This window comes from Notamacropus eugenii, chromosome 1, assembly GCF_028372415.1.
Source record: "Notamacropus eugenii isolate mMacEug1 chromosome 1, mMacEug1.pri_v2, whole genome shotgun sequence".
Classification (NCBI taxonomy): Eukaryota; Metazoa; Chordata; class Mammalia; order Diprotodontia; family Macropodidae; genus Notamacropus; species Notamacropus eugenii.
The window spans coordinates 736,611,001-736,638,463 of NC_092872.1; the positions used below are offsets into that span (position 1 = coordinate 736,611,001).

At 39.9% G+C, this 27,463-nt stretch overlaps 1 protein-coding gene across 1 annotated transcript in view; it reads right to left on the reverse strand.

Moving 5' to 3' along the window:
• Positions 1 to 5,664: 5,664 nt before the first annotated feature.
• Positions 5,665 to 27,463, reverse strand: part of LOC140520426 (zinc-alpha-2-glycoprotein-like) — a 36,149-nt gene continuing 14,350 nt past the window's right edge. The window contains exons 3-8 of the mRNA XM_072634361.1: positions 26,892 to 27,028; positions 14,866 to 15,126; positions 13,511 to 13,777; positions 10,239 to 10,517; positions 9,924 to 10,040; positions 5,665 to 5,774 (exon numbers count right to left, since the gene is read on the reverse strand). Coding sequence (XP_072490462.1) covers positions 5,665 to 5,774; positions 9,924 to 10,040; positions 10,239 to 10,517; positions 13,511 to 13,777; positions 14,866 to 15,126; positions 26,892 to 27,028 — 1,171 coding nt within the window. The remainder of the gene's footprint in view (positions 5,775 to 9,923; positions 10,041 to 10,238; positions 10,518 to 13,510; positions 13,778 to 14,865; positions 15,127 to 26,891; positions 27,029 to 27,463) is intronic.

Consider the following 27,463-nt stretch of genomic DNA (forward strand, 5'->3'; position numbering starts at 1 on the left):
TAAGAAATAAAACCAGAAGGGGAAACACAGGCTTTTCATCTATTTTGCTGTAAGAGGACTTGCTTTGCTGAGACACATTTAGATAAAGCAAAATTCTCTTGCCATTTGTACATCTGAAAAGCTTGGCAGCTCTCTGACTTATGGGAACTGCCTTCCTTGAAAAAAGCATAACACATTTTTTTAGCTTGCTGTTAGGAGTGGCTGTGAGCTAAAAGAACTTGACACTGCCTTGTGAGCTCCAGAGCAGAAGAGGAATGAGATTTATCCAGTTAGAAAGCAGTGAAGACCAGAAGGGTCTGTACTTTCAGAGAAGTAGCTTCATGTAGTATAAGTTATTTCTTAGGTAACCAAAGACATCAAAGCCTACATTTCAGATATATGAATTGCCCCTAAACACATGGGTTTCCCTCTTCATGTAACTCCCTCCTAAGATTCTACAAATGTATGTCCCTGGTTTCCCAGAAACGCCACATACAATGATAGAAGTACATGACTAAGGTTTATGGATCACCTGTGATGTTTCAAATATTGCTGTTCGGTGAGTAAAATGTATAATTATTGTATGAGGAAAATTTATGATTATTAGTGACATTTTCTTCTCAGTAAGTACTGTGACTATTAGAAAAGAGAAAGTATTCACCTACATGTTGTAATGTAATGTATTCTCCTACAAGAATTCTCAAAACAAACTCTCAAGAATGTTTTTCAGATCAAAGGAAAAAAATACTACAAGAACCAGGTAAGAGTAACAAGGAACCACAGCCAGGATCACACAAGAGTTAACAACTACTATTGTGAAGAAGGAAAGAGTGCAGAATAAGACATTGTAAAAGGCAAAAGATATAACCCTAACATCAAGAAGAACTTATCGAAAAACTCAGTATAATCTTATGAAGGGGGAGGGAGATGGACTTAAAAAAGTAGAGGACTTCCAAGAATCACTGGTGAAATGACTAGAAATGTGTAGAAACTTGAAATATAAACAAGAGATATAAATATATATGTATAAAAATATATATATAAATATAAAGAGAAACATAAAAAGATAAATAGAACTGAACCAATGGAAAATAATTTATATAATGTGAAATTTAGCATTGTAACACAGAAGGGTGGGATTGTAAAAGTATCACCAAAAACTGTAATGTCATTGCGCATCATAGAGGGTGTCAAATACGTTGCAGGTCCTGGGGGTTATTTTTGTTGGTTTTATTATCTTAAAAGAAGAAAGGAAAATGAGGGAAGTTGAAGTATACAATCATTATATTGGTTTTGTCTCCTAATCTGATGCTTTTTGCAATCTGTATGCCACTTGGGATGCCTATGGGACTGAAAGAACTATCAGTAATCAAGGAGGGGAGATATGAGGGTGTAGTGGGAAAGCCAATAGATTTATAGAAAGAAGAAATATGCCTCTGCTGTATAACTAGCTACATGAGCTTGTACAAGAATCTTCACTTTTCTGTGCCTCACAATCTTCCTCTTAAAAATCGCTAGACAGCACAGTGGATAGAATGCTGAAGTTGGACTCAAAAAAGATTTCTTTTCAAATTCTGCCTCAGATTCTTACTATCCATGTGATCCTGGACAAGCTATTTATCCTCTCTCAGCCTCAGTTTCCTCATATGCAAAATGAGAGTGATTAAAACTGTTTCACAGGGTTTTTGTGAAAATCAAATGAAATTTGTAAAGCACTTTGCCAACTTACAAAGTGTACCTAAATTCTATCCATAATTATTACTGCTTTAATATAGACATATATTCAAATATATGAGAGGCAGCATGGTATGGTAAACAGAAATTTAGCCTCAAAACTAGAAGACCTGGTTTCTCATATGATACCTACTTGCCATGTGTCCCTGAGCAAATGAAATAGCTTCCTAGTGCCCTGTACAGTCTTTAAGACTAAAATGCAGGAAAAGTGCCAACGTACATTGTAAAAGGGATCCTTCACCGGGAGCTCCAGATGCTGATGAAGTCACAGACTAAGGTGAAATATATGCACACACATGTGCAGTGTATATACTCATAGAATGTAGTCTCCTTAAAGCCAGGTATTGTTTCATTCTTTGTCTCTATTTCTCCAGTGACCGGCACATAGAGGGGCTTAATAAATGTCTGTTCTTTGATTGATTAAGCACACAAATAAACATCAATACCCAACCGTGACCATGGACTTGCCCAAAGACGTCATCATCATCCTTGATGCTATACAGGGCTTACTATGGGCCAGGCGCTCCATAATCATTATCTCATTTGATCCTCACAACAATCCTGAGAAGCAGGTGCTGTTATTATCCCTATTTTACAAATGAAGAGACTGAGGCAAACAGAGATTAAATGACTTTCCCAGGCTCACACAATTAACAACCATCTAAGACTGAATTTGAACTCAGGTCTTCCAGACTCCAGGACCAAAACTCTATCCACTGTACCACCTAGGTGCCTCAAGAAGACATGGATAGGACAGGAGCAACACAGGATGGATGAGAGCATTTGAGTAGCTTGTGATCTGCTCTTTTGGGGGTTTCGTTCGCATGGAAGAAGTCATAGAACCACTGAAGTCTTCAAATATGATTCTCACATATCAGTATAAATGAGGGTCTATGATTCTCTGAGTAGGAGAAGGTCCATGGGTTCCCCTCACCCAGGCAGATTTCAACTTTCTAAAGCTTGGTAGACAATCTTGGAGAGCGGCCTGACCCTCAAAGGAGTTGTGAAATGCCCACAGTCAATGAGTGTCAGAGGCCAGATTAAACCTAGGTCTCCTGATTCCAAGTTCAGTGGCTTCTGCTATAGGGCAAAGTAAACCAGGGCAGGAGAATTAGCAGAAGCCAGAGTTTAGAATTGGGAGGGAGGAAAGAGGGCATGAAGAAGACAGGAGGAAATGGTCTGACTGGCATCAAGACAGTGCCTCATCTCTGCACAGAGCTTCTTCATATTCAGCAGGAATGAGTCAATAGCAGTTGCAGCTAGTTCTCTGAAGGTGGCACCACAATATATTCTAGTGTCCTTGAAGGTCCAATTCAATGTCTAAGGGGAAAAGTGATTTATTTCCTCTTTTCTATATGCAAGCAAATAGTTTTCCTAACAGCCTGGCTCAAAGGAAACAGCTAACAGGGCAGACTACTTCAGTGTCCATTTTCCCTTTTACTTTTGGGATTCCCATTCTGGGTAGGTAAACATAAGGGAATGAGTAATCTAGGATACACACACACACACACACACACACACACACACACACACACACACACACACACACCATTTCCCTCTGAACTGCTTTTTCCCCCATTCCTCCCTGACCTGCCCCAAGAGCCAGGTTTTTTTAGATTAGTATGGACATGCATTATGGTTCTTGATAAAACTACGTTCTTCTCCTACACCATTCCCCAGTTCCTCACCTTCCAATGTAACACACTCATGGATGCTGTAGCTTGTGAAAAAAAAATTAGAGGGAGTCACAAAAAAAATTTACAAGTGAGAGTGAACCTGGAGATGTGGCTCTTATATCTCCTTTTCTCCAAGCAAGAATACACGGACTATACTCTCCCAGACACAAGGACTGCACACCTCCCAAACCAGACTAGGAGCTGCCTGTGCACAAGAACTGTTTCCCAATCAGATCAATCATTCCCCAAAGATGGTGCCTACTTCTCTTCTCTCTCTTCAAGTAAAGCCTCCAACATCTCTGCTTGGTCAATGATCTTCAATATTCGTTGATGTGGAAAGAATGAATAAAATTAAATGAATGAGGGCATAATTAGCATCCATATCAATTGATAGGTGGCACAGACTTCTACGGGAAAGCACTACCATATTGGATGACCATCAGGTTCAGAAAGATTGACAGGCTAGAAGCTTGGGCCAAAAATAATATAATGAAATGTATAAAATCTCCTGTAAAGCTTCAAGATAAGGGAGGCATAACTACCTAATGGTTTGTTTGAAAAAAGATCTGAGGGATGTTTACTTGATTGCAAACTCAGTTTGGGTCAATGGAGGGGACATGTCAGTTGAAAAACACGGTTTTAAGAGAATAGCCCAGTAGGGAAATGAAAATTCCACTGTCCTTTGCCCTGGTTAGTCCCCATTTGAAATATTCTATTGTAGACAAGATCACTTTCAGGAAGTGGCAATATCTAGCATACCTTTAAATCTACCATGATAGAATAGCAAGAGAATGAGAAATTATGTCATACAATAGTTTGAAAGAAAGGGGTAAGTTTGCCCTGGGGAAGAGAAGACTGGGGGTAGCTATGGTAGAGCTGTCACATGGAAGAGGAATTAAATTTGTTTTACAAGGAGAGAAGGTATATGGTGGGGCAAATTTTGTCTGTATGATAGAAAAATAATTAACAGAGTATTTCAAAAGTAGAGTGGGATAATACAGGACATCATGAGGTCCCCAATTCTCTTGAACTAACTTGAGGCATGTTGACAATCATAGTTATTGAAGAACTGTTTTTCAGTCAGATACCATTTGGACAAGAAGACAGTGGTGGTCCGTCTGAATTTTAGGATTATGGGATTCTGTTGACAGTGCTCTTTTTGACTATTCAAGGAGAAGTTCAGAAGTATATAGCAGCTCTGTGTCTTATGCCCCAGGACCAGAGTGCATTCTTAGTTCTAGCTTTGAGCCCAGACTGAAGCCTGGTGAAGAATAACCAGGTCAGGAATCTCACCCCAAAGGGAAACCTGCAATTTTGTCACTCTAAACCAGAAGAGCTTTCTATCTTGATGATAGCAACTGAGTCCAGCAGGAGTCTACTAAAACTCCAAATGGTCTACAAACTTGCTGCTTAGACACAAATCCAGGTCTATAATTTGGAGAGCTCAGAAAATCAAACTCTGCCCTGGGTCGGACAACTTCAAGGCACTGAAAATTTACAGTTCCTCAACCTGAGCTACATTTCAGATCCTGGAAGAACAAGCCACTCAATACCCCCAAGAAAGCAGTAGGGCAAGACCAGACAATCCCTCATGATGCATGCAGTGCCCAGCAGAAAGAAAAAGATACAAGTTAGGAAGTGGGCTTAAAGAATGAGTAAACACGAAAAGAGCAGAACCAGAAAACTGTACACAGTAACAACCACAGCGTACAAGTCATTTTTTTTGGTAGACTTAGCCCTTCACAGCAATGCAAGACTCTAAAATATTACTAAAGGATCCTTGAGGCAAAATGCCATTCACATTCAGAGAAAGATTTATGAAATTGGAAAGCAGAATGAAGCAGAATATTTTCTCCTGTATTATGTTTTGTTTTGCTTGCATGGTTTCTCCCATTCGTTTTAATTCTTCCATGCAACATGAGTAAGGTGAAAATATATTGACAGATCCGGAGGGGCAGAGTCAAGATGGCAGAGTAGAAAGATGCACATACACTAGCTCTTCCCCCACAGCTCATAAAATACTTGTAAACAAAGACTCTCAACAAATTCTAGAGCAGCAGAAGCCACAGAACAACAGAGTGGAGGAGATTTCCAGCCCAGGGTGACCTGAAAGGCTGACAGGAAATGTCTGGAGCACCAGACACAGAGCAGAGCCCAGCCCAGCCTTAGCCATGTAGCATGGTGCCAGGAGAAGGACATGAGCAGGCCTCAGGGGTGGAAACCCCAGCCACAGTAGCAGTGGTTCCCAGATCCCTCAACCCACAGGTGCCAAAGGTCAGTGAGAGTGTTTTTTCAGCTTGTAGAAGGGGCTTCCCATAGCTCCAGTCTCTGGCAGTGGCAGCAGAGGCCAAATTGGGCAGGTGATAGCAGCTCCCACAGCAGCCCCTACAGCAGCCCACATTCATTGTTGGATCATAAAGTCCCTGGGGGCACTAAGAAGCTGATTCTTACCTCAGCCCTGCTCCCATCTAATACTCCTGGGGGAATCGAGCAGCTGATCTTTATCTTACAGTGAATGTCAGCCCTGCTCCCACAGCTTATCTGAATCTCAGCCCCCAGTGCTGGCTTGGTGGAACTGGAGACCAGGTGGCTGTGTAGAGGAAATTCAGATTCTGGGCACAAAAATTTCTGGTTGCTCCCAGAACAGTGTACACTGCTTGACTGTGCCACCTTGTAGGAACTGTGATTTACAGATACTCAGAGTATACCCTACTCTTGACAAAGGACCCAAAAGTCAAGTAGCTGGTTGGAAAAATGCCCAAAAAAGGGAAAAAAATAAGACCATAGAAGATGACTTTCTTGGTGAACAGATATCTTCTCCCATCTTTTTGGATGAGGAGAACAATGCTCACCAAGAGGGAAAGACATAAAAGTCAAGGCTTCTGTATCTCAGACATCCAAAATAAATATTCCATGGTCTCAGGTCATGGAAGAGCTCAAAAAGGATTTTGAAAATCAAGTAAGAGAGGTGGAGGAAAAATTGGGAAGAGAAATGAGAGAGATGCAAGAAAAGCATGAAAAGTAAGTCAATACCTTGCTAAAGGAGACCCAAAAAAATGCTGAAGAAAATAGCACCTTTAAAAATAGGCTAACTTAATTGGGAAAAGAGGTTCAAAAAGTCAATGAGGAGAAGAATGCTTTAAAAAGCAGAATTAGCCAAATGGAAAAGGAGCTTCAAAAGCTCACTGAAGAAAATAGTTCTTTAAAAATTAGAATGGAACAGATGGAGGCTAATGACTTTATGAGAAACCAAGAAATCACAAAACAAAACCAAAAGAATGAAAAAATGGAAGATAATGTGAAATGTCTAATTGGAAAAACAACTGACCTGGAAAATAGATCCAGGAGACGCAATTTAAAAATTATGGGACTACCTGAAAGCCATGAACAAAAAAAGAGCCTAGACATCATCTTTCATGAAATTATCAAGGAAAACTGCCCTGAGATTCTAGAACCATAGGGCAAAACAAATATTGAAAGAATCCACCAATCACCACCTGAAAGAGATCCAAAAAGAGAAACTCCTTAGGAACATTGTAGCCACATTCCAGAGTTACCAGGTCAAGGAGAAAATACTGCAAGCAACTAGAAAGAAACAAGTTGAGTATTGTGGATCAGGATAACACAAGATCTAGCAGCTTCTACATTAAGGAATCCAAGGGTGTGGAATATGATATTCCAGAAGTCAAAGGAACTAGGACTAAAACCAAGAATCACCTACCCAGCAAAACTGAGTGTAATACTTTAGGGGACAAAATGGTCTTTCAAGAAAATAGAAGACTTTCAAGCATTCTTGATGAAAATACCAGAGCTGAAAAGAAAATTTGACTTGCAAACACAAGAAGCAAGAGAAGTATGAAAAGGTAAACAGAAAAGAGAAATCATAAGGGACTTACTAAAGTTGAACTGTTTACATTCCTACATGGAAAGACAATGTTTGTAACTCTTGAAACTTTTTTCAGTATCTGGGTAGTTGGTGGGATTACACACACACACACACACACACACACACACACACACAGAAATAGAGAGAGAGACAGAAAGACAGAGAGCACAGGTGAGTTGAATAGGATGGGATCATATCTAAAAAAATGAAATTAAGGGGTGAGAGAGAAATATATTGGGAAGAGAAAGGGAGAAGTGGAATGGGACAAATTATCTCTCATAAAAGAGGCAAGAAAAACAGTTTTCAATGGAGGGAAAAAAGGGGGAGGTGAGAGAAAACATGAAGCTTGCTCTCATCACATTTGACTCAAGGGAGGAATAAAATGCACACTCATTTTGGTATGCAAACCTATCTTACAATACAGGAAAGTGGGGGAGAAGGCGATAAGTCAGGTGGGGGGGATGATGGAAGGGAGGGCAATGGGAGGAGTGAGCAATTAGAAGTCAATACTCTTGGGGAGGGACAAGGTCAAAAGAGAGAATAGAAGTAAGGGGGGGCAGGACAGGATGGAGGGATATATAGTCTTACACAACATAACTATTATGAAAGTCATTTGCAAAACTATACATATATGGCCTATATTGAATTGCTTGCCTTCCCAATGGGGATGGGTGGGGAGGGAGGAAGGAAAAGAAGTTGGAACTCAAAGTTTTAGGAACAACTGTTGAGTATTGCTCTTGCATGCAACTTGCAATATTGTTCTTGCAAAATAAGAAATACAGGTAATGGGGTACAGAAATTTATCTTGCCCTACAGGACAAAAGAGAAGATGGGGATAAGGGAAGAAAGGGATGATAGAAGGGAGGGCAGATTGGTGATAGAGGTAATTAAAATGCTTGGCGTTTGGGGGTGGGGGGAGGGAAGAGATGAGGAGAAAATTTGGAACTCAAAATTCTGTGGAAATGATTGTTGAAAACTTAAAACAAATAAATAAATTAAAAATAAAGTTCACAGACCCCAACATAAATACCATTCCTCTAAAATAAGTTTGACCTTTGGGCTTACTGGACCCAAACTGACACCTCCATCCACTTTCTATTTGCAGCTAGCATCTTAGGAAGAGATAACCAACATTTAAGAGTCAAGTCTTACAAATTTAACCTAATTCAGATTAGCAAATGGTATACCTAGCAGGAAGTGAAGAAAAGCTTCTTGAAGGATGTGGTAATTAAGGAGTGTTAAGATGTGGATAGGCAGATAGGATTAGAAGGCATTCTAGGTGGGAGCAAAAATCTGTAAGCATGATATTATACTAAAATTGATTAGAATAGTAGACTCATATCCAATGTGTTAATTGGAAAATAAATTTGTACTGATAGGCTGAGGCCAAATTTGAATAGCCTTAAAGTCAGGTAGGATAATTGGGACTTGGTGTGGGAATAAACAGGGAGACATTATAGATCTTTGATCCAAAAGTAGTATTTTAAAATGGATTAGTTGGGACTTGCCCAAGGTCACACAACTAGTATATGTCTGAGGTAGGATTTGAACTCAGGAAATGAGTCTTCCTGACTCAACATCCAGAACTTTATTTTCTGGGCTACCTAGTTGCTGGCTTATAACTAGAAACTATTTAACAGTATAAACTACTCCCAGTTTTTCACATATCACTATAACTAGCCACTTAGTTTATGTAACTACATGTCAGAACCTTCAGTATTCATCCATCACACATTTGAATATCCACATGCAAGACATTAACCCTGTTAAACCCTGAGTGGCAGCAGAGGTTTGCCTTCAGAGGATAGAAACAGAATAAACTTGCTTCACACCAAAAAAAAAGGAAAATATATTGCATAAGAGTGTAAGTATAGAATCCATATGAGATTGCATGCCATCTTGGGGAGGGAGTGAGGAGGAAGGGAGAGAAAAATCTAAGATTTATGAAAGTGATTGCAGAAAACTGGAAACAAATAAATTTAGAAAAGAATGAGTAAACCGAAAAAAGCATCCTAGCATAAAAATTATTATAGTGATAGGGACTCTCGAGACATAAATCCTAAAGAAGAGAATGACTCCAAAACATCTATAAGCAGTGAGGAGAGAGAGAGTGCAAACTTGGGAACAGATTAAACTAGAATTTCTAAGAGATGAAGCAAAAGTTTGTTAAAAGAGAGAGTTGAAAGAGATTTTTGGAAAGCAAATGAGATCCATGAAAGAATACCTGAAATAGAATTAACAGTTTGGCAAAAGAGGTACAAAGCCTTGCCCAAGCAATAAGCTCCTTGAAAATTAGAGGGGACCAAGTAAAAGATAATAGCTAAATGAAACAAGAAATATGAAGACAAAATCAAAAGTTTGAAAAAATAGAAGAAAATGTAAGGTACAGCAAAACAGATTGAGGAGAGGGAATTTAAGAATGATTAGACTACCTGAAAATCATGACCAAAAAGAAAGAACCTAGACATCAAATCTCAAAAAATCTTGAGAGAAGTCCCCATGCCTCTTAGATCTAGAGGGTAAGACAGAAATGGAAATCAAAGCTTTTTTTGGTTCGCACACCCTCAGAAGCTGAATAAAAATCAATGTCTCCTATCCCTTTCTGACCTCCTTGTCTTGTCTTTCTCTCTCTCTCCCCATGTACATACCTGTCTTCATTTTCTTCCACATGATGAAAGATGCAGCACAACTGAACACCATTATGACAACACCGAGCATGGTCAGGGTCAGAGTCCAAGACCTCTTTTTAGGATATTTCACATGGACTATGGCAGCAAGGGGGAGAGTATAAAGGAAAAACAGTTAATGTGAATACAAATCTTCCAGGTGACAATGAGGAGTGTATCAACTGGTAAGTCTCCCCATTATTATATGCTGGAGAAGCAAGCGGCGGGAGAGATCAACAACATTTCATGGCCAATCCTCCTGGGATTTGGCCCAATTATCACCAGCTAAGGACTCACCAGGATACGCTTTTGGTGTCCCCAGCTCAATGTGTTCCACGATACAGTAATAATCAGTCTTCATGTCCTCTGGTGGGAGTCCAATGGTGATTCGTTGGTAAAAGGTAGCATCAGCATTGGGCAAAATGCCACTGGAACTCTCCTTCCCAGGTACAATTATCTCCTTCCCCTTCTTCCAGTACAATAGGACAGATCTGGGGTAGAAGCCAGTAGCAGAGCAGGAGAGTGTGGTGATACCATCCACAGCTTCGTAGTGGGACACAGTCACCTCAGGGGGCACTAAAGGTAGAGGTCAGGAGAGAAGGTGTCATGTGCAAATCTTAGTAGCATTTTCTGTTGCCCTTGTCACTTTCTTTCTTCATTTCTCTTATTGCCCAAGCCTCTAGAACTTAGCAGTCCCAAGGTCCTGGAGGGCAAGGTACTACATGATTCATTATAGATTTTTTTCAGTGTCTAGTTTATACTTCAGTGATGTCTCGCACAGCTGATCCTCAACAAACTCTTGTTGATTTGTGGCCTCAGACACCTCCTGGTTTTGTGACCCTGGGCAGGTCATATAACTCAGTTTGCCTAAGTTTCCTCATTTGCAAAATGAGCTGGAAAAGGAAATGGCAAACCACTCGAGTGATAGCAATAATACCAACAGATTTCTAACCCAGTTAAGAGGTTAATAGAGTCTTGTCTATTACAATAGGATAAAATCCAGAATCTTCTCCAATATGTCCTAGTGTTCATAGTCATCATTGCATCTACATGCCAATTCCCTTCAGTAAAAAGGATCACAGACCTTCAAGATCACAAGTCTGAGAAATAGATTCATAACCTGGTCGAGAGGCCTGGTATAACAGTGGCATAGAACTTCAATTATTCAGAAATCCACTGGACCTCTGTCTCTACAAACAACAGCACAGTAGATAGGAACATGGTGAATTGCCTTCATGATAATTTATTTCTTCAAAATATGGAAAAGCCAACAAGGAAAAATATTTCTAGATATAATTCCCACTTAAAATGAGGGACTAGCTGCTGAAGTATAAATGATAGAAACTCTGAGAGGAAGTGACTACTCCCTCCTTAATTCTGTGATAGAAAAGTCTAAGAACTTGGGCTGGTCTGATACTCCCTCATCACTCTGGAAGAATAGATTCCGAAGGGTTCAGAGGAAAGCTAATCTCATGTATTAAAATTCTGCAGAGGACAGGAGGAAAGGGAGTCATTCTAAAAAGGAAATTTGAAGGTATCAATGGAAACCATTCAGATGAAAGGGAAAAGTGGGATTTGTCCAAAGAGAGTGATGTGGATGCATAGGTAACTCACCAACCAACAGATTTTTAAAAAGAAATATACAGAACATGGAATCTAGGGCAAGTAACAGAGGATGATGATGCTATGATTAGAACTAGGGTCAGACCTAAGATTCAGAATGAGGAAAGCAATGTACAACAACAAAAAGAAGGATTTTAAAGCAATATTGTGGGAAGAAGATCCTCAAAGTAGGAGTACTATTATTACTGCTTGAGAGCAGATGGGATGATAATCAGTTACAATAGAGATGAGGCAAAAATGCTTATTTTGTTGCTGCTTTCTCTGTCAAGGAGAATGGCTTTTGCACTGGAGATCAGAAAACAAAATGATTAATGGGGAGCAAAAGATCTGAATGGATAGACTGAGATAATGCCTGTTTACTTTTTAATAATAGTAATAGTAGTAGGAGTGGGGGTTGGGGTGGTGGAATGGTAGTATAAGTAGTAGTAGTACTTATATTTATGTAGCACTTCCAGGTCTGCAAAGTACTTTTGCAAATCTCTCATTTGATCCTAACCTAGCCCACAAGAACACATTCTTGGGTTCTGAATGTGCTAACAGAGGGAATTGATCATTTACTAACAGTGAAGCCTGTCAGATCATAGAGAATGGAGAAGGTACCACAGGACTAGAGAAATGTCAATGATGCCCTGATTTTTTTTAAAAAGAGGATTTTTTTAGGGTCTGCAAACTCAAGTCAGCAAGCCTGACTTGGATTTCTGGGAAGATTCTAAAATGGATCATTAAAGAGAATATTGGCGAATATCTGAAAAGAAATTAGTGATTACAAGGAGCCAGCTGATTTTCATCAGGAGCTGGTCTTGCCAGACCAACCTCATTTTCTTTGTTGGCAAGATTGTTAAGTTAGTAGATGAGGAGATTGCTTGAATATAGGCTACCCAGATTTAAGCATTTAAGAAAGTAGCATGCTATATTTGGGGAAAAGATGGAATAAGGTGAGCTAGGTAATAATACAAATAGATTAGGAATTGATTGAATGGTCAGACTCAAGTCAATTCAACACACATTTATTAAACTGTGCTGTAAACTGTGCTAAGCACTGGAGATATAGGAGAGGTGAAAGGACATTGCTTGAACTCAATGAGCTTACACAATGGGGAAGACAACTTGGGAGGCACTTGGGGGAGGGCATTAAACTCAAAGAATTTATATGAATGGTTCAATGTTGCTTGGCCAGATGTCTCTAGTGTAATGCCCCAGGAATCTAAACTAGACCCTTTGTTATTTAATATTTTCATCAGTTATTTGGAAGAAAGTATAGATGTCATAGTCATCATGTTTGAATATGACACAAAGGTAGGAGTGGGGAGATAATTAACACATGGGATGACACAATCAAGATCAACTAAGACCTGGGCAGGCTAAAATATTAGGCTGAATATTACCGGGTAAAATTCAATATAAGTTCATGTAAATGGATTTGTATAATCAAATTCCCTAAAGAAGATGGGAAAGACATGGTTAAAAAGTTATTTCTCCACTTTAGAAGATGGGTCTTCATGAATCATTTCTACAAGAGAGTATTGTCATCATCATGACAGGATGTTCCCCTCCTTTTTGATGATGGGCACCTCTACCTTTATCCGGGTCAGTTTTTAAAGGGAAGAAAGAGACAGAGACATGGAGACATTCTGTGTTGGGATCTTGGTTTCATTAACACAATGAGACCAAGTAGAGCTTGTGCTTAGAAGGCATAGATCTAGAGACCTCAGGGTCACCTTAGGTCATCAGGGTCATCTCAACATGAAAGAATAACCACAATCACATGGAATAATAATCGTCCTTTCTCTGATGCTGACTTTTTCCCATGGTGATTGGAGCTGAATCCAGGTTCCAGGCCTTTATCTTCCCATACACAGAAGATACTGGTCACTATCGAGAAGATTGGAAGGGGTGGCCTGAATGTCCTGATGGAATTGAAAGGTGTTGGAAGATCAAGTACTCACCATTCTGCTTTATACTTGAGTGCTGTAGAATTTTTTTCATGCTGTTAATACAATATTCTTGCATGTAATATTCACTCTGAGTGGTCTGGAGGGTACTTGTCAGAAGGTCTTTAAAATGCTGATCCTTGTGCATCAAGATAATGTGATTTTCCATCTCCTCATCCAGGAAGCCAAAGCCCTGACCATCCACAGCAATCTGGATTTCTTTTCTTATATGGTTGTTTTCTTCAATCTCACAGCTTACAGAGGCCTGCACTGTACAGTTCACTGGAGAGGTGGGGAAGATTGAAAGGTAATGTAATAAATAATATGAGTACTTCACCTAGAATCAGTAGAATCTAAATAAGAATCCTGGCTCTGACAATTACTATCTAGATAAACTCGAGAAAATGACTTCACCTCTAGTCCTCAGTATTCTCATTCATCAAATGGGGATAAGGGTCACTTATCTTCTCACCCTACTGAGTTATTGTGAAGGAAATTACATATTAAAGGCAAGATAGAAATGTGAGCGATTATATTGATGTCACAGGAAAGCAGGGAACCTTGGAGTGTCCTACATTGTCAAAGGTTGTCTTTTTGTCAGAAGTCATCCTCTTTAAGGATGACCTATTTATGTCAATTTCTTGAGCTCCCAAAGGAGATTGATGCTCCCTATCTATGAATATCATGATAAAGATAAGCCAGAGAACTGTAATTAAGAAAGAATAGCTTAGGACCTTGATCATGCCAGTATGGACCTGACCAGTTTCTTGCTATATGAACTTTCAGTCATTTTATCTGGGTGTTTTACTTATGAATCTGTATATGTCCTTTTTTCTTGTGAGTAATCCCTAGAAAAATAAACTTGCTTTAGAGTCTGTGGGAAAAGGCTAGGGAAGGAGCAGATGAAGAAACTGCTGTTATTAAGCACTGGAATACAGGAACCATAGCAAAGCAAGAGAAGAAGACAGATAATAGTTTATACAGCAGATCTCTGAACTCAGAAATCATGGAAGAACGGGGCGTTAGTTGCTTCAAAGTGAAGTTCAATGATAGGTACAATGGAGAAGGTATAGGAAAAGAGTAAAACTTCAGGATGAAGGCAAAGTTCCCCCTAGAGGGCCTGGCGCATAGCAGACCATTAATAAGTGTTTATTGAATGATTGATTGACAAATTCCAAGAGAAGGAGCCAATGCCTTGGGGAACTGATGTGATTCAATGAGAACCAAGTTCTCCTCTTCTCCCTAGAGTACCTTGGGATCCTGAACACTCAGCACAATGGCATGACCTCCTACAAGGGGGCCTCAATGAAGGCAGAGAGAAAGAAGGGGGAGAGAAGAATGCGTGGGAGAAGGAAGTAGTGCTAACTTACCATCATGCTTGGTCTCATTCTTCATCAAATTCTTCAAGAACCAGAGAAAACTCTTTTCATGATCCACTAACTTCTGCTGAGTGTTTGCTATGAATTTGGCCCCTAGGACCTGGGAGATCCAGGCCTCCTTGGCTATGAGCTTCTGGCTATGTTTATCATAGGAGAATACCTGAATATCATCCAGAAAGTTCACCATAAAGTGGTCCAAGAGGGAGCGTACTGTGCCCACTGTTGTAAACTGTATCACATGCTTGTGGTTAGCTGTAGGATAGGAAGGGATAGGGAGATAAAAAAAAGAAGAGATCAGGTGTGTATTTGTGGGGTGCAGAACCAATGTGCCTTTTTCTCACTTATCCCATTAGGCCACCCAGTGAAGAGAATAGTCACAGTGGACAGAATGCTGGATTTAGAGTCAGAGACACCCCAGGTCCAATGCTATACCAGACACCATATAGTCACTCTGAACAAATCATTTAATCTCTTTGTGCCTTAGTTTAGTTATCTATAAAATGAAGAGGTCATACCTGAAAGACTCCAAGACTCCTTCAAGCTATGACCTCCAACCATCATTGAAATTGGACTGGGTGGACAGGGTAATTCAAAATGGAATAAAACATACTTCCAATCAGTGCCTAGTATAGAACTCAGTCTAGTGAAGGGCTCAGTAAGGGTAAATTGTAAAGTTGAATGCATAGGCAGTTCCCCAAGACCTCCTCTGAAGAATTTTGATGGGGCCAATAAAAGATAATGAGACTAAAATGGTTTGAAACCAAAATGGATTCAGAGCAAGAGAACTGGTGTGTGAATTCTGGCTCAGTTACTACCTAAACAAATCACTTTCCTTTCTTGGGACTTAGTTTCTCTTTTCTATAAAATGGGGGCCTAGAGTAGGTAATATCTAAGGTCACTAGGTGTAGTAGGCATAGTACTGAAAGATCTAGGTTTAAGTCATATCTCAGACACTTACTAGTTGTGAGACTTTGGGTGAAAATTTAATCTCTCTTAGCCTCTGCTTCCTCATCTGGGAAACAGGGATGGTAACAACTACTTCTATGAAGACCAAATGAAAGAATGTATTTAAATCAGTTTGCAGACTGTATTCTTGGCTCAGATTCCTTCCAATTATAAACCCTATTATTTTATGATCTAACATAAACATCTTCCCAAAGTGGTGGCAGATATTCCAATTAAGAAGACTAATCCATATATACATATATATTTACAAGTGTACATATATGTGTATGCACAAAGCATACATGTACATATATACATTCATATCAATGAGAGGCACTTAAAAATGTATATTGAATTGAATGTAAATGTATTGCTGTATATATATATACACATGCATACATAAATATATACACATATATACATATATAATACATGTGTGTACACACACACACACACACACACATATATATATATATATATATAATGTTACACTTGAACTCATCCTCATTTGTCTCATTTCATCTTCAGATTAAGAGAATGTCTTTTTAAAAGCTGAACTGATTGAGTATTCTCCAGGGTCTCTTTAAACCATCCTCAACCTCTTTTCTTCCTCACAGGAATTATTGTATTTGGGTCATCAGCATTTCATTCCTGAAAACAATTCAGTCCTCCTAAATCAACTTTCTTCATGGAATTATCAACCAAAGGATTCTACTTATTTTTTCCCCTGAACTCTATGAAATGCACTCTTCCAAGGTCTAAGTTACTGGTCATGCTATACCACAAGTTTCTCTCCGTAATTGTCCTAGTAATGATCAATATTTGTGTAGTGTTTGAGGCTTGAAAAGCATTTTGCCTTCATTGTCTTGTTTCATCCTCTTCAACCCTTGGAAGTGGGTAATGTAACTGTAATTATGCCATTGTTGCTGTTCACTTGTTATCAGTCAGAAGAGTTTCCAACTTGTCCTGACCGCATTTGAGATTTTCCTGGCAAAGATACTAGAAGAGCTTGCCATCTCCTTCTCCAGCTCATTTTATAAATGTCATTGTACAGATGAGGAAACTGTGGCAAACAGAATTAAGTTACTTGCCCAGAGTCACACTGTAGTAAGTGTCTCAGGCCAGATTTTAACTCAAAGATGAGTCTTCCTTATCCATCCATGTCCAGCGCTCTATCCATTATGCCACCTAACTGACTCAATTATACCATATATACGTAAATATATAATAGACCATACATACAATAGAATCACATCATATATACATGTATACTACATCTGCACATATAAACATGTGTATAAACATTTACATATATTATTAAGCACCCGGCACTAGAATTAAAAGAAGTTGGAAAAGGTTTTGTGTAGAAGATTAGATATTAGTTTGGAGATAAAGAAGACAAGGAAGCCAGTAGATGGAGATGTGGAGGGATAGTACTCTAGACATGGGGGCTGACCAGAGAAAATTCCCAGAGCCAAGAGTCTCTTGTGACTGAAAAAGCCAAGAGGCCAGTACCACTGGATCAAAGAGTAGGTGATGGGGAATAAGTTGTAAGAAGATAGTCAATGCAGGAGTGGGCAAGGAGTTATGAAGAGTTTTGAAAGCCAAACAGAGCATTTGCTATTTGATTACTGGGGCAATATAGAACCACTGGAATTTACTGATAAGAAGGTGACATGATGAGACCTACATTTAAGGAAAATTACTTTGATGACTGAATGGAGGATGGATGGGAGTGGACAAAGACTTGAAGTAGGCAGATCTACCCACTGCTTTATTATTATTATTACAATATTATTGCAATTATTATTATTACAATAATTCAGGTGGGAGGTAATGAAGGCTTGCACTGAGGTGATAGTAGCGTCAGAGGAAAGAAGAGAGCTGTTACAATGGTGAATTCACTGGCAGAGCCAAGATAGTGGAGTGAGAGCATGTACTCACCTAAGCTCTAAGATAAACTCCTTCAGATACCTCTAAAAAGAGAATCTGAACAAATTTTAGAGTGACAGAATCCTCTAGGAGGCAGAATGTGGCAGATTTCTGCCTAAGATAGTCTGGAAGGTTGACAGGAAGGATGTGTTGCACAGGGCTGGAGGAGCTCACAGCATATAGTGCACAAGCTGTATTAAAATGGACCCCAGGTGGACCCTGCCATTTCAAAACCTAGAAGCCAGGAAGTGCCTAGCAGTCTGAAGCAGAAGCAGCAGAATGGACTCTCAAACATATCAGCCCAGTGGAATTGAGTGAGAGAGAAGCACAGGAATCCCAGTAACAGCAGCAGCCACTTCTGAGACTATCAGCCCACAGATTAAATATCTGTAAGTCACCTACTTAAACTTCTGGGAGCCAAGATGGTGGAGGGATCTGTAAATGCTCTCTTCCTCACCTTGTTGACTTTGAAAAACCCAGAGAATATTTCCCTAGAAAAAATCCTGGAATAGTGGGATCAGTCAAAGGGGTAAACAGTCTCTTAGCCAGAAAGGAAAGCAAAATCTCAAAGTGGGGGGTTCCTCTTGCAGTGGCCGAAGGGACCAGTGCAGGACCAGGCTTGACCCAGACCATCCCACCTCAGGGAACCAGAAGGAGATCAAGAGCCCCAGGGGAGGTAGAATCGGCTAGCACCAACACCAGGACCCCAGACATGTCTTAGCACAGCCAAGGGAATTGGGCAGACACCAGCACAGACAGGGATTCACCACTTCCTGAGCCTGCCTGCACTCTAGCTCAGGAGAGGAGACCTCCTGTAGCCAGACCACCCCTCCCACAAACCTTCAGTGACCTCTGGGTTAACTCCTGGGAAAATGAGGAGGACTTTACCTGATCTCTGCTTTGGCACACCAGCCGGCTCAGCACAATGTAAGTAGCAGCATTTTAGCTTCCAGCTGAAAGAACCAGAGGCCACAATACACAAAGCCTCAAGTTCTAAGCACAAGAACCCTAGGAAAGTGCTCTCTGTGCTCCAGAAGCAAAGATTCACTCTAAAAGCCAGGGGAAAGGCAATCATCATAAGCAAGAAGCAAACCAGAAAAGAAAAGACCATGGAAGTTTACTATGGGTACAAGGACCAAAACACAAAGACCGTAAAGGCAACCATTGAGACTGTACTCCCATCTCAAAACCTCAGAAGGGAATATGAATTGGTCTCAAGCCCAAAGAGCATTTTTGCAAGAGTTCAAGAAGGATTTTTAAAGAAAAATTAGAGAAGCAGAAGAAAAATTGGCTAATTATTTTTAAAAATATGAAAAAAGAATTCATGGAAGAACTTAAAAAGAAAATTGGACAAAGGAGTAAAGAGGTGCAAAACCTAATTGGAACAATTGGACAAATGGAAAAGGAGATGCAAAAGTTATCGGAAGAAAACTATCTATTAAAAATTAGAATTGCACAAGGAGAAGCTAATGACTCTATGAGACATCCAGAATCAGTCAAATAGAATATAAAGAATGGAAAAATATAAGAAAATGTAAAATGCCTCATTGGAAAACAAAATGAATTAAGCAGGTCCTGGCAACAGTTTGGATCTGGGAGTGATAGATAGCAAGGAATTCAGGATGACTCCTACGTTGGAAATCTGAGGGATGAGGAGAATGTTGTTGGCCTCTAAGGTATTAGAACAAGAGGAGGGATGAGCTTAGGGGAAAGAGAATAAGTTAGAGTATCCACAAGATATTGAGGATGATCCAGGAAAAGGGATCAAGAAGGAGGGTAGCATAATTAGAGAAAAGTTAGAGATCAATAGTGTTAAATACTGCAGATGTAAAGAAAAATTATTAAGAAGTCAAATTTTGATTCCCAAGAAAACCCTACAGTATCCACTGGCAATTGGGTTTGTTCTTCATGCTTTCCCTTCTACCCATTTATTTTAGTACTAAATAAAGGAAAGAGGATAATGTTACCCCAGACCTCCAATAGCATCCTTACACTGACTCTTGTGGGTGCTGCTAACAAGCTTTAGTCAGTTGCTTGGTAATTCTGGAACCTTCCAGGCTCCCACAACCTCACATTGTAGGAATATCAACTCTACTTCTCTAACTATTCTTAGATTAAAACTCTGGGAACTATATAGAAGTGAGTTTTAGTCAAATTTCATTTCGCAATAAAGTTTTTATTACTAGCGGTATACAAAATTCTAATGAATTGCCTTATAGTAATACAGAATTTAGAATTGGAAGGGACCTCAGAGACCATCGAATAAAATTCATGCCTGAAAAAAATTCAGACTGTAATGTGTGATCATAAGCCTATGCTTTAAAGTACTGGAATGGAGGGGAAACCACCTATGGCACAAAACTCATTGTTAGGAAGATTTTTTCTGACATCAACTCTAAATATACTTCTTTGAAACTTCTACTCATTTGAGGCAGAGCCAAGAAGGCAAAGTAGAAGGATGGTCCTGTAGAAATTCTCTCCTTATAGCCCATAAAATAACTGTAAAAATGACTCTAAACAAATTCTAGAGTAGCAGAATCTACAAAAAGACAGAGTAAAAGAGATTTCCAGCCCAAGGCAGCCTGGAAGGCTGGCAGGAAAGATCTATTACACAGATCTCAGAGTGGAGAGCAGCCCAGCCTTGGCCATGCAGCACTGACAGGACCAGAGCAGGCTTCAAGGCATGGAATCCCAGGCAGCAGCTGCAATTCCCAGATTTCTCAACCCACAAATGCCAAAGACAGCTTCAAAGGTCAGGAAGAAAGTTCTTTCACCTGGGTGAGAAGGGAGCAGGGTCCTACTCTAGCCCTGGCCCAAGTAAGTGGCAGCAGCATCTATTTTTGGAGCCCTGGGGCTAAAGACTCTGGGGGAACTGAGCTGCTGATCTGGGTCTCAGCCCTAAGTGGCAGTCCTCGGGTGAGGAGAAGCACTGGCCTGGTGGAGCTGGTGGAGGCTCCAGAGAGGGAATTCTACTCACAGATCCTGGGCAGAAAAGCTTGTGGTTGTGGAGTACAGGTCAAGAGAGGAGTAAACTCTTCTCCCTTGATTGTGCCACTTGGAGAAACTAAGAAACTAAGTCCCTAGAGTATACCCTCCTCTTGACAAAGAATCAAAAGTCAAGTAACTGACTGGAAAAATGCCCCAAAAGGGGGAAAAAGATAAGACTATAGAAGATTACTTTCTAGGTAAACAGGTATTTTCTTCCATGCTTTCGAGATGAGAAAGAACAATGCATTCCATTAGAGGAAGGCACAAAAGCCAAGGTTTTTGCATCCAAAACCTCCAAAAATGAATATGTAATTGTTTCAGGCCATAGAAGAGCTCAAAAAGGATTTTGAAAATCAAGTAAGAGAGGTGAGGGAAAAATTGGGAAGAGAAATGAGAGTGATGCAAGAAAATCACAACATGCAAGTCAATAACTTGCTAAAGGAGATCCAAAAAATGCTGAAGAAAATAACACCTTTAAAAACAGACTAACTGAAATGGCAGAAGAGGTCCAAAATGTCAATGAGGAGAAGAATGTTTTAAAAAACAAAATTAGCCAAATGGAAAAGGAGGTTCAAAAGCTCACTGAAGAAAATAGTTCTCTAAAAACTAGAATAGAGCAGATGGAAGCTAATGACTTTATGAGAAACGAAGAAATTGCAAAACAAAAACATAAGAAGGAAAAAATAGAAGGCTACGTACACACACATACACACACACACACAGAGGGCACAGGGTGAGTTGAGTAGGCAGGGATGATATCTAAAAAATAAAATTAAGGGGTGAAAGAAGAACGTATTGGGAAGAGAAAGGGAGAAATGGAATGGGACAAACTATCTTTCAGAAATGAGGCAAGAAAGAGCTTTTACAATGGAGGGGAAAAGGGGAGGTTGAGAGGGAAAAAGTGAAGCTTACTCTCATCACATTTGACTTAAAGAGGGAATAACATGCACACTTAATTTGGTATGAAAACCTTTCTTACACTAGAGGAAAGTAGGGGAGAAGGGGATAAGTGAAGTGGGGGATAATAGAAGGATAGGCAAAGGGGAGAATGGAGTAATTAGTAGTAAACACTTTAGGGGAGGGACAAGGTCAAAAGAGAGAATAGAATAAATGGGAGCAGGATAGGATGGAGGGAAATATAGTTAGTCTTTCACAACATGACTATTATGGAAGTCTTGCAAAACTCCCCATATATAGCCTATATTGAATTGTTTGCCTTCTCAGTGGGAATGAATGGGAAGGGAGGTTGGAAAAGAAGTTGAAACCCAAAGTTTTAGGATGAATGTTGAGAACTGTTTTTACATGCAACTGGGAAATAAGAAATACAGGCATGGGGTATAGAAATCTGTCTTCCCCTACAAGAAAAGAAAGAAGATGAGGATAAGGGAAGAGAGGGGTGTGATAAAAAAAAATGCTTCTACTCATTGTTTTTGGCTCTGCTCTCTAATACCATTGCCACTGAACAACTTTTCAAATATTTGGTGATAGTCATCATGTGACACCACCTCTTTCTCTCTCCCCAAGTATCCTCTTCTCTGTTCTGAATATCTTCACATCTTTAAAGAATGTAGAGAGCTCAGAGACTGAAAGAGCACTTGGTAGGTGTTGAGGGGAGTGGTGATTCTTGCTCTGGAATGAGTTTGACTTGGCAGAATCAGATTAAAATGCTATTGGCAAATGTTTAACAAATAAATAAAAATACAATGCAATCTAGGTGTAAATTCAAGATTTTCTAAGTCATTATGCTGCCACAAGGATATATTTTTGTTTGGTTTGATACCATCACATTAGATGACCTTCAGAAACTCATATAAATTCTAGATCTCTAAGGTCATTTCCAGTGACAACACTGTAGCACAGTGTATAAAGTGCTAAACGGTGACATGAGTTCAAGTCCAGCTTCAGACACTTAGTTTATGACTCTGGGTAAGTCACTTAATCCTACTTACCTCAGTGCTTCAACTCTAAAATGATCCAGGTTGGTTGTTGCCGCTGTTTTTGTCTTTAGTTCTTGAAGAGGACCATGATATCAAGATGATAACATGACTTGCAGTTCACTTTGATTTGAGTGAGGGAGGGCTGTGCAAGGTCCCCAGCTTCACTTTCTTGTCCAGAGTCATCTGTGACCAGTCGCCTGATAATCATTAGGACAAGTGGAGATGGCCCAGGATGCAATGTGAGACCCTGGCTATTTTAGATTAAAACCTTATCATCTTCTCACTTTGAGAGAGATATATCCATTCAATGAATAGGTCTCTTTAAGTAGTTACTCAAGGGATGGCCTTTTTTAATAAAAAAAAATCAAATTTGTAGGGAAAAACCCTCGCAGTTATTATTTAGTATTTATGTATTTTAAATTATCTAGAGAAAGAAACTGAAAACAACAAAACAATGTCAATCCCTTCCATTGAACAGTACCAGTAGGAGCAGGTGTGATGGCAATCAGTGATCATGGAGTTGAAGGAACACATTCTTTACATTTCTCCAAGGTAAGAGAAACTACCTTGGTAGAGAAAAATCTGGAACTCCAATTCTTAGTCTTAACTAGCTTTAGAATTTTAATACTTGACTAAGAAATAGTCTACCCTCATACATAGGTGGAGGTTGGAGTTCCCATTCTATTCACTCTCTGGAAAAGAGAGTTGGAAGAAAGAAATGGGAAAGAGAAATTCCAGGAGACTGAAAGAGGACCTTTTTGGGCAATAGGTTCATTGCCTAATCAAGGTCAAGGGAGATGAAAAAGAATCAGGTTAAGGTGCCCCATGAACTGTATCAACTCATTCAGTCAACATTCTAGACATTAAGGAAGTTAAGGGAGAAAGTTTTCTTCTGTCAGTTTGTCATAGGGCCTGTCTATTCTTTGTTTTTCTCCATGTAAAGTGTCTTCAAAAATTTCAAATCTACCTCTACTAACTTAAAGAGGAAAGGGAATATGTAGGATGTGTCTCACAGTGAAGGAAGAAGTAGCCTGCCCTCTGGTGATGAGGCAGGGTCATGAGAGCAGGAAGCCTCCTCCTTTGAGTTCCAGGATGAATTGGTAGTATCAGGGATTAATTTTGGTTTCCTGAACTGGAAGTGTGATTTCATTCAATGTAAGGATCTTTCAGCATGAAAGCTCCCTCTGTTGATGCAGATGAGCAACTAAGTTCTAACGTTTATACTAGGCAGTTACCTGGAAGACTGAGAAGCTAAATGCCTTGTCCATGATCATGCAGCTACTATTGAGCTGAGGTAGGCATTGAACTTAAGTCCTCCTGACTCTGAGGCTGACCAGTTTTCCTCTTAACCACACTGCTCAAGGAAATGGAGACCATCAGGAGTAGTGTAGACATTGAGCCCTTTCTGTCAGTAATTTGCCTACGGGGGCATTAGGATATCTGCTTCCCAAGTTTCCTCTGTCTGTGGTTATTATCATCATTTTCCTTCTCTTGAGGGAAAGCCCGGCTTGATGCTGGGCTGAGCTCTGAACTCACCAAGGAGTCCAGGGGCTGTTGTTTACTGCCTATGATCTGAGGAAAGGAGAATGGAGTCAAGATGGTGAAGTAACAACTTAACCTTACCTCTTCAAGAAGCTCCTCTGCAATGATCTAGAAAACAGGCTAAACTGAATTCAAATCATAAAAACCAAAAAGAAGTTACAGTGAATCATTTTGTCCAGCCCAGGACAGCTTAAGAAGAGAGATAGAGAGGTCTCTGGACCCAGGGGAAGGGACTGGCCAGGAGCCCAGCAGCAGCAGGCTCTAGTAATAATATCAGGGAGCAGCCCAGTGCTTAGGGACAATGAGGGAACTCAATGTCTAAGCAGAAAGAGATCCTAGGAGACCCCTATACCAGCACTAGGAGCAGAAATGAGTGCCATCTGGTGCTTTTCTCAGTCGTTACTCCATTCCATGTCACAATTCCAGATGGAGAGGAGCCATCATGGTTACAAGGGAACAAGGATTTTATCTGTGTAAACAGTAGGAAACAAGTTAAAAAGTTGTGTGACTCTAAGCTCAAGAGCACCGTAGGGACTCAGTTCTAACATTTAGCCCTGGGCATAAGCCTACAGTGGAACAAACTAGGACAGGAGACCAAAACCAATGAAAAATCATCTGTTCAGTGGCTCAGAACTTACAGAATCTCTCAGTAGACTATGACTGAGTTCAGCAGCTGACTATGGAAACTCAACCACACACAAGCCAAGAAACCCAAACTGAGTCAGGAATTTGTGAAACACAGATTAGGAGGGCAATAAACAACTTTGGAGGCAATAAGTCCCTAGAACAAGTTATGAAATCAGTAAAAGTACATAAAAGACAGAAGCTCAGGCCAATCATCTTCCCCCAGAAATGAACAGAGTACAACTCTGACACAAAGTTAAAAGTCAAGAATAGGCTGGAAAAATGAGCAAACACACACACACACATACACACACACACAGAAAATACCTGACCTTAAAAGCTATTATGTTACAGAGAAGCTCAGGACACAGACTCAGAAGAAGACAATAACTTGAAAACATCTACAAACAAAACCTCAAAGAAGATGAAGATAAGACAGAAGTCCAATGAGAATTCTTAGGAGTTAAAGAATTTTTGTTTCTTTAAGGAACAAGAAAATTATTTGTAAAAATTGAATGTGTGTTAGGGGATAGATTGATAAAGGAAATAAGAGCTATTCAAGAAAATTGTGAAAAGAAAATTGATAGCTTGGTAAAAGAAGTACCAATATAAATAACCTCTTAAATATCAGAATTGGTCACATGGTAAAATAATACAATATAATACTCAAGAAAGTAACTCTTTAAGAATCAGACTTAGGCAAATAGTAAAAGAGGTACAACACCTCATTGAAGAAAACAACTCCTTAAAAATTAGAATTAGGCAAGGGGAGACATTAAGAAACTACAAATGTAAATTCAGTTAGAAATTGTCCTAGAAAAAGGTCCATGCTGGCTCACATCCCTTTATATTTAACATGCTAGATGCTATTACACACATGGATAAAATAACTCTTTTGTACATGAAAAAAATTATTACAGTGTGAACTCATCCTATGTAGGCTCACTGAAAGCAGCTTCAGTATAATGCCAGTAGCAGACCAGACCACACAGAAGTCATACATTTCATTTTGTTGGTGATAGTATGAGGAGGAGCAGAAGTGGCAGCAGTCATAATAATACTAACAGAGGAAATATATTACATTGCAGAGTCCAACTTAGAGTCAGGATGATCAGGGTTCACGTTCTGTCTCTGACACTGAAGGACTTTGTGCCACTGTTTAAGTCATTTGACTTTTCAGTGGCCAAGGCAACAACTTCTTGAAACTCGGTTTCAGAACAGGTGCTGACCTGAATTGACAGTGGGAGATTCCTCCTCTGGCGTTCTAGAGCAATGAAATCACGTATCTTGAACAATAATAACAACAGTCACTGACATGTCTATGGAGCTTTAGAGAATGGAGAATGCTCCACTGGGATCGTGTCCTTTGAACCTTTCCCACAGCCAGGGGGAGTAGGTGCTGTATGAACACTGAAGATGCCTTTGGTTCAAAAAGGGATCAAATAAAATTACTTTCTATAGAACTCCAAGTAGACATCCAGTGAAGTATATCCCCACCTATGAGATATGACTCCTACCTTCTCCTATTTCTCCTCCTCACTCTTTTTAAATACCCTCATTTTTTTCCTTCTTCATTCCACCTTCCTTATTTGTCAGACTGGGAATTTCATTCTCACTCTATTGACTACATAATGACTTAGAACTGACTTTTTGAGTCCTTGAGATTCTAATGCCTTAAATAAGGGCTGTTAACTCCCATCCTTGTCTTATTTACATTGTTGTTGCAGCCTATGTCCCAACTTATCCCTAAATCCTTTTGGTTCATACTTAGACATAAAGTAGAATCATATTCAGTCTCTTAGGTCAAATCTCACTTTTTCCTGGAAGATTTCCCTGAACCACAATTTGGTTGGGTAGAAGGAAAGTATCCCATCAGAATCATCCCCTGCCTTTATGCTTCTAGTTATAATACCAATATTAGTGTGACTACTTGAGTGTCTTCTGTCAATATCAGGACTCTTCCACTAGCGCAGGAACTCAGGGAGATTCCCATCAGATCAAGGCAACAATGCCTTCCATTCTTCCTTCCACTTACTCCTCTAGACTCACCTGCCTGGATCCCTGTTAGAGAAAGTAGCCCCAGAATGAGCAGCAAGGATGAGAAGAGATGCCTCTTTCTCCTCTTCCTTCCTCTTTGACTGGCCATTCCTTTCCACTGGTGATTGCCTGGCCTCTGCAACTGCACTCTAGTTGGAAGAGGCTCCACTCTCCAAACTCTACAGAGTGCTGTAGCTACAGATGCTACTCCAGTAGCATCCAAAAGAGAAATAAAACCTCTATATAAACATTGGCTCCCCACCCCTCATCCCCAACCTATTTTGGATTGGTCCTGCCCAAGACTAGCCCTCCTATCATTGCTAACTGTGCCATCTGCTGCTAGGCAGAAGCTGAGCATTTCTGGTAATGCTTAAAGTAGAAATGAAATGGAATCTGTGCTGAGAACAGGAAACTGTAGAACAGAGTCACCATCAGGTGTTGCTGGGAAGTATGGGGAGGAGCTGTGGTGCCACAGAACCATGGATGCATATATAATTTGTAACTTATTTGAACTTAGAAAGTGCTAGATCTCATGATAGACACAAAGACCCATCCTAGAGGACTTTCACTATGGAAGCATGGGT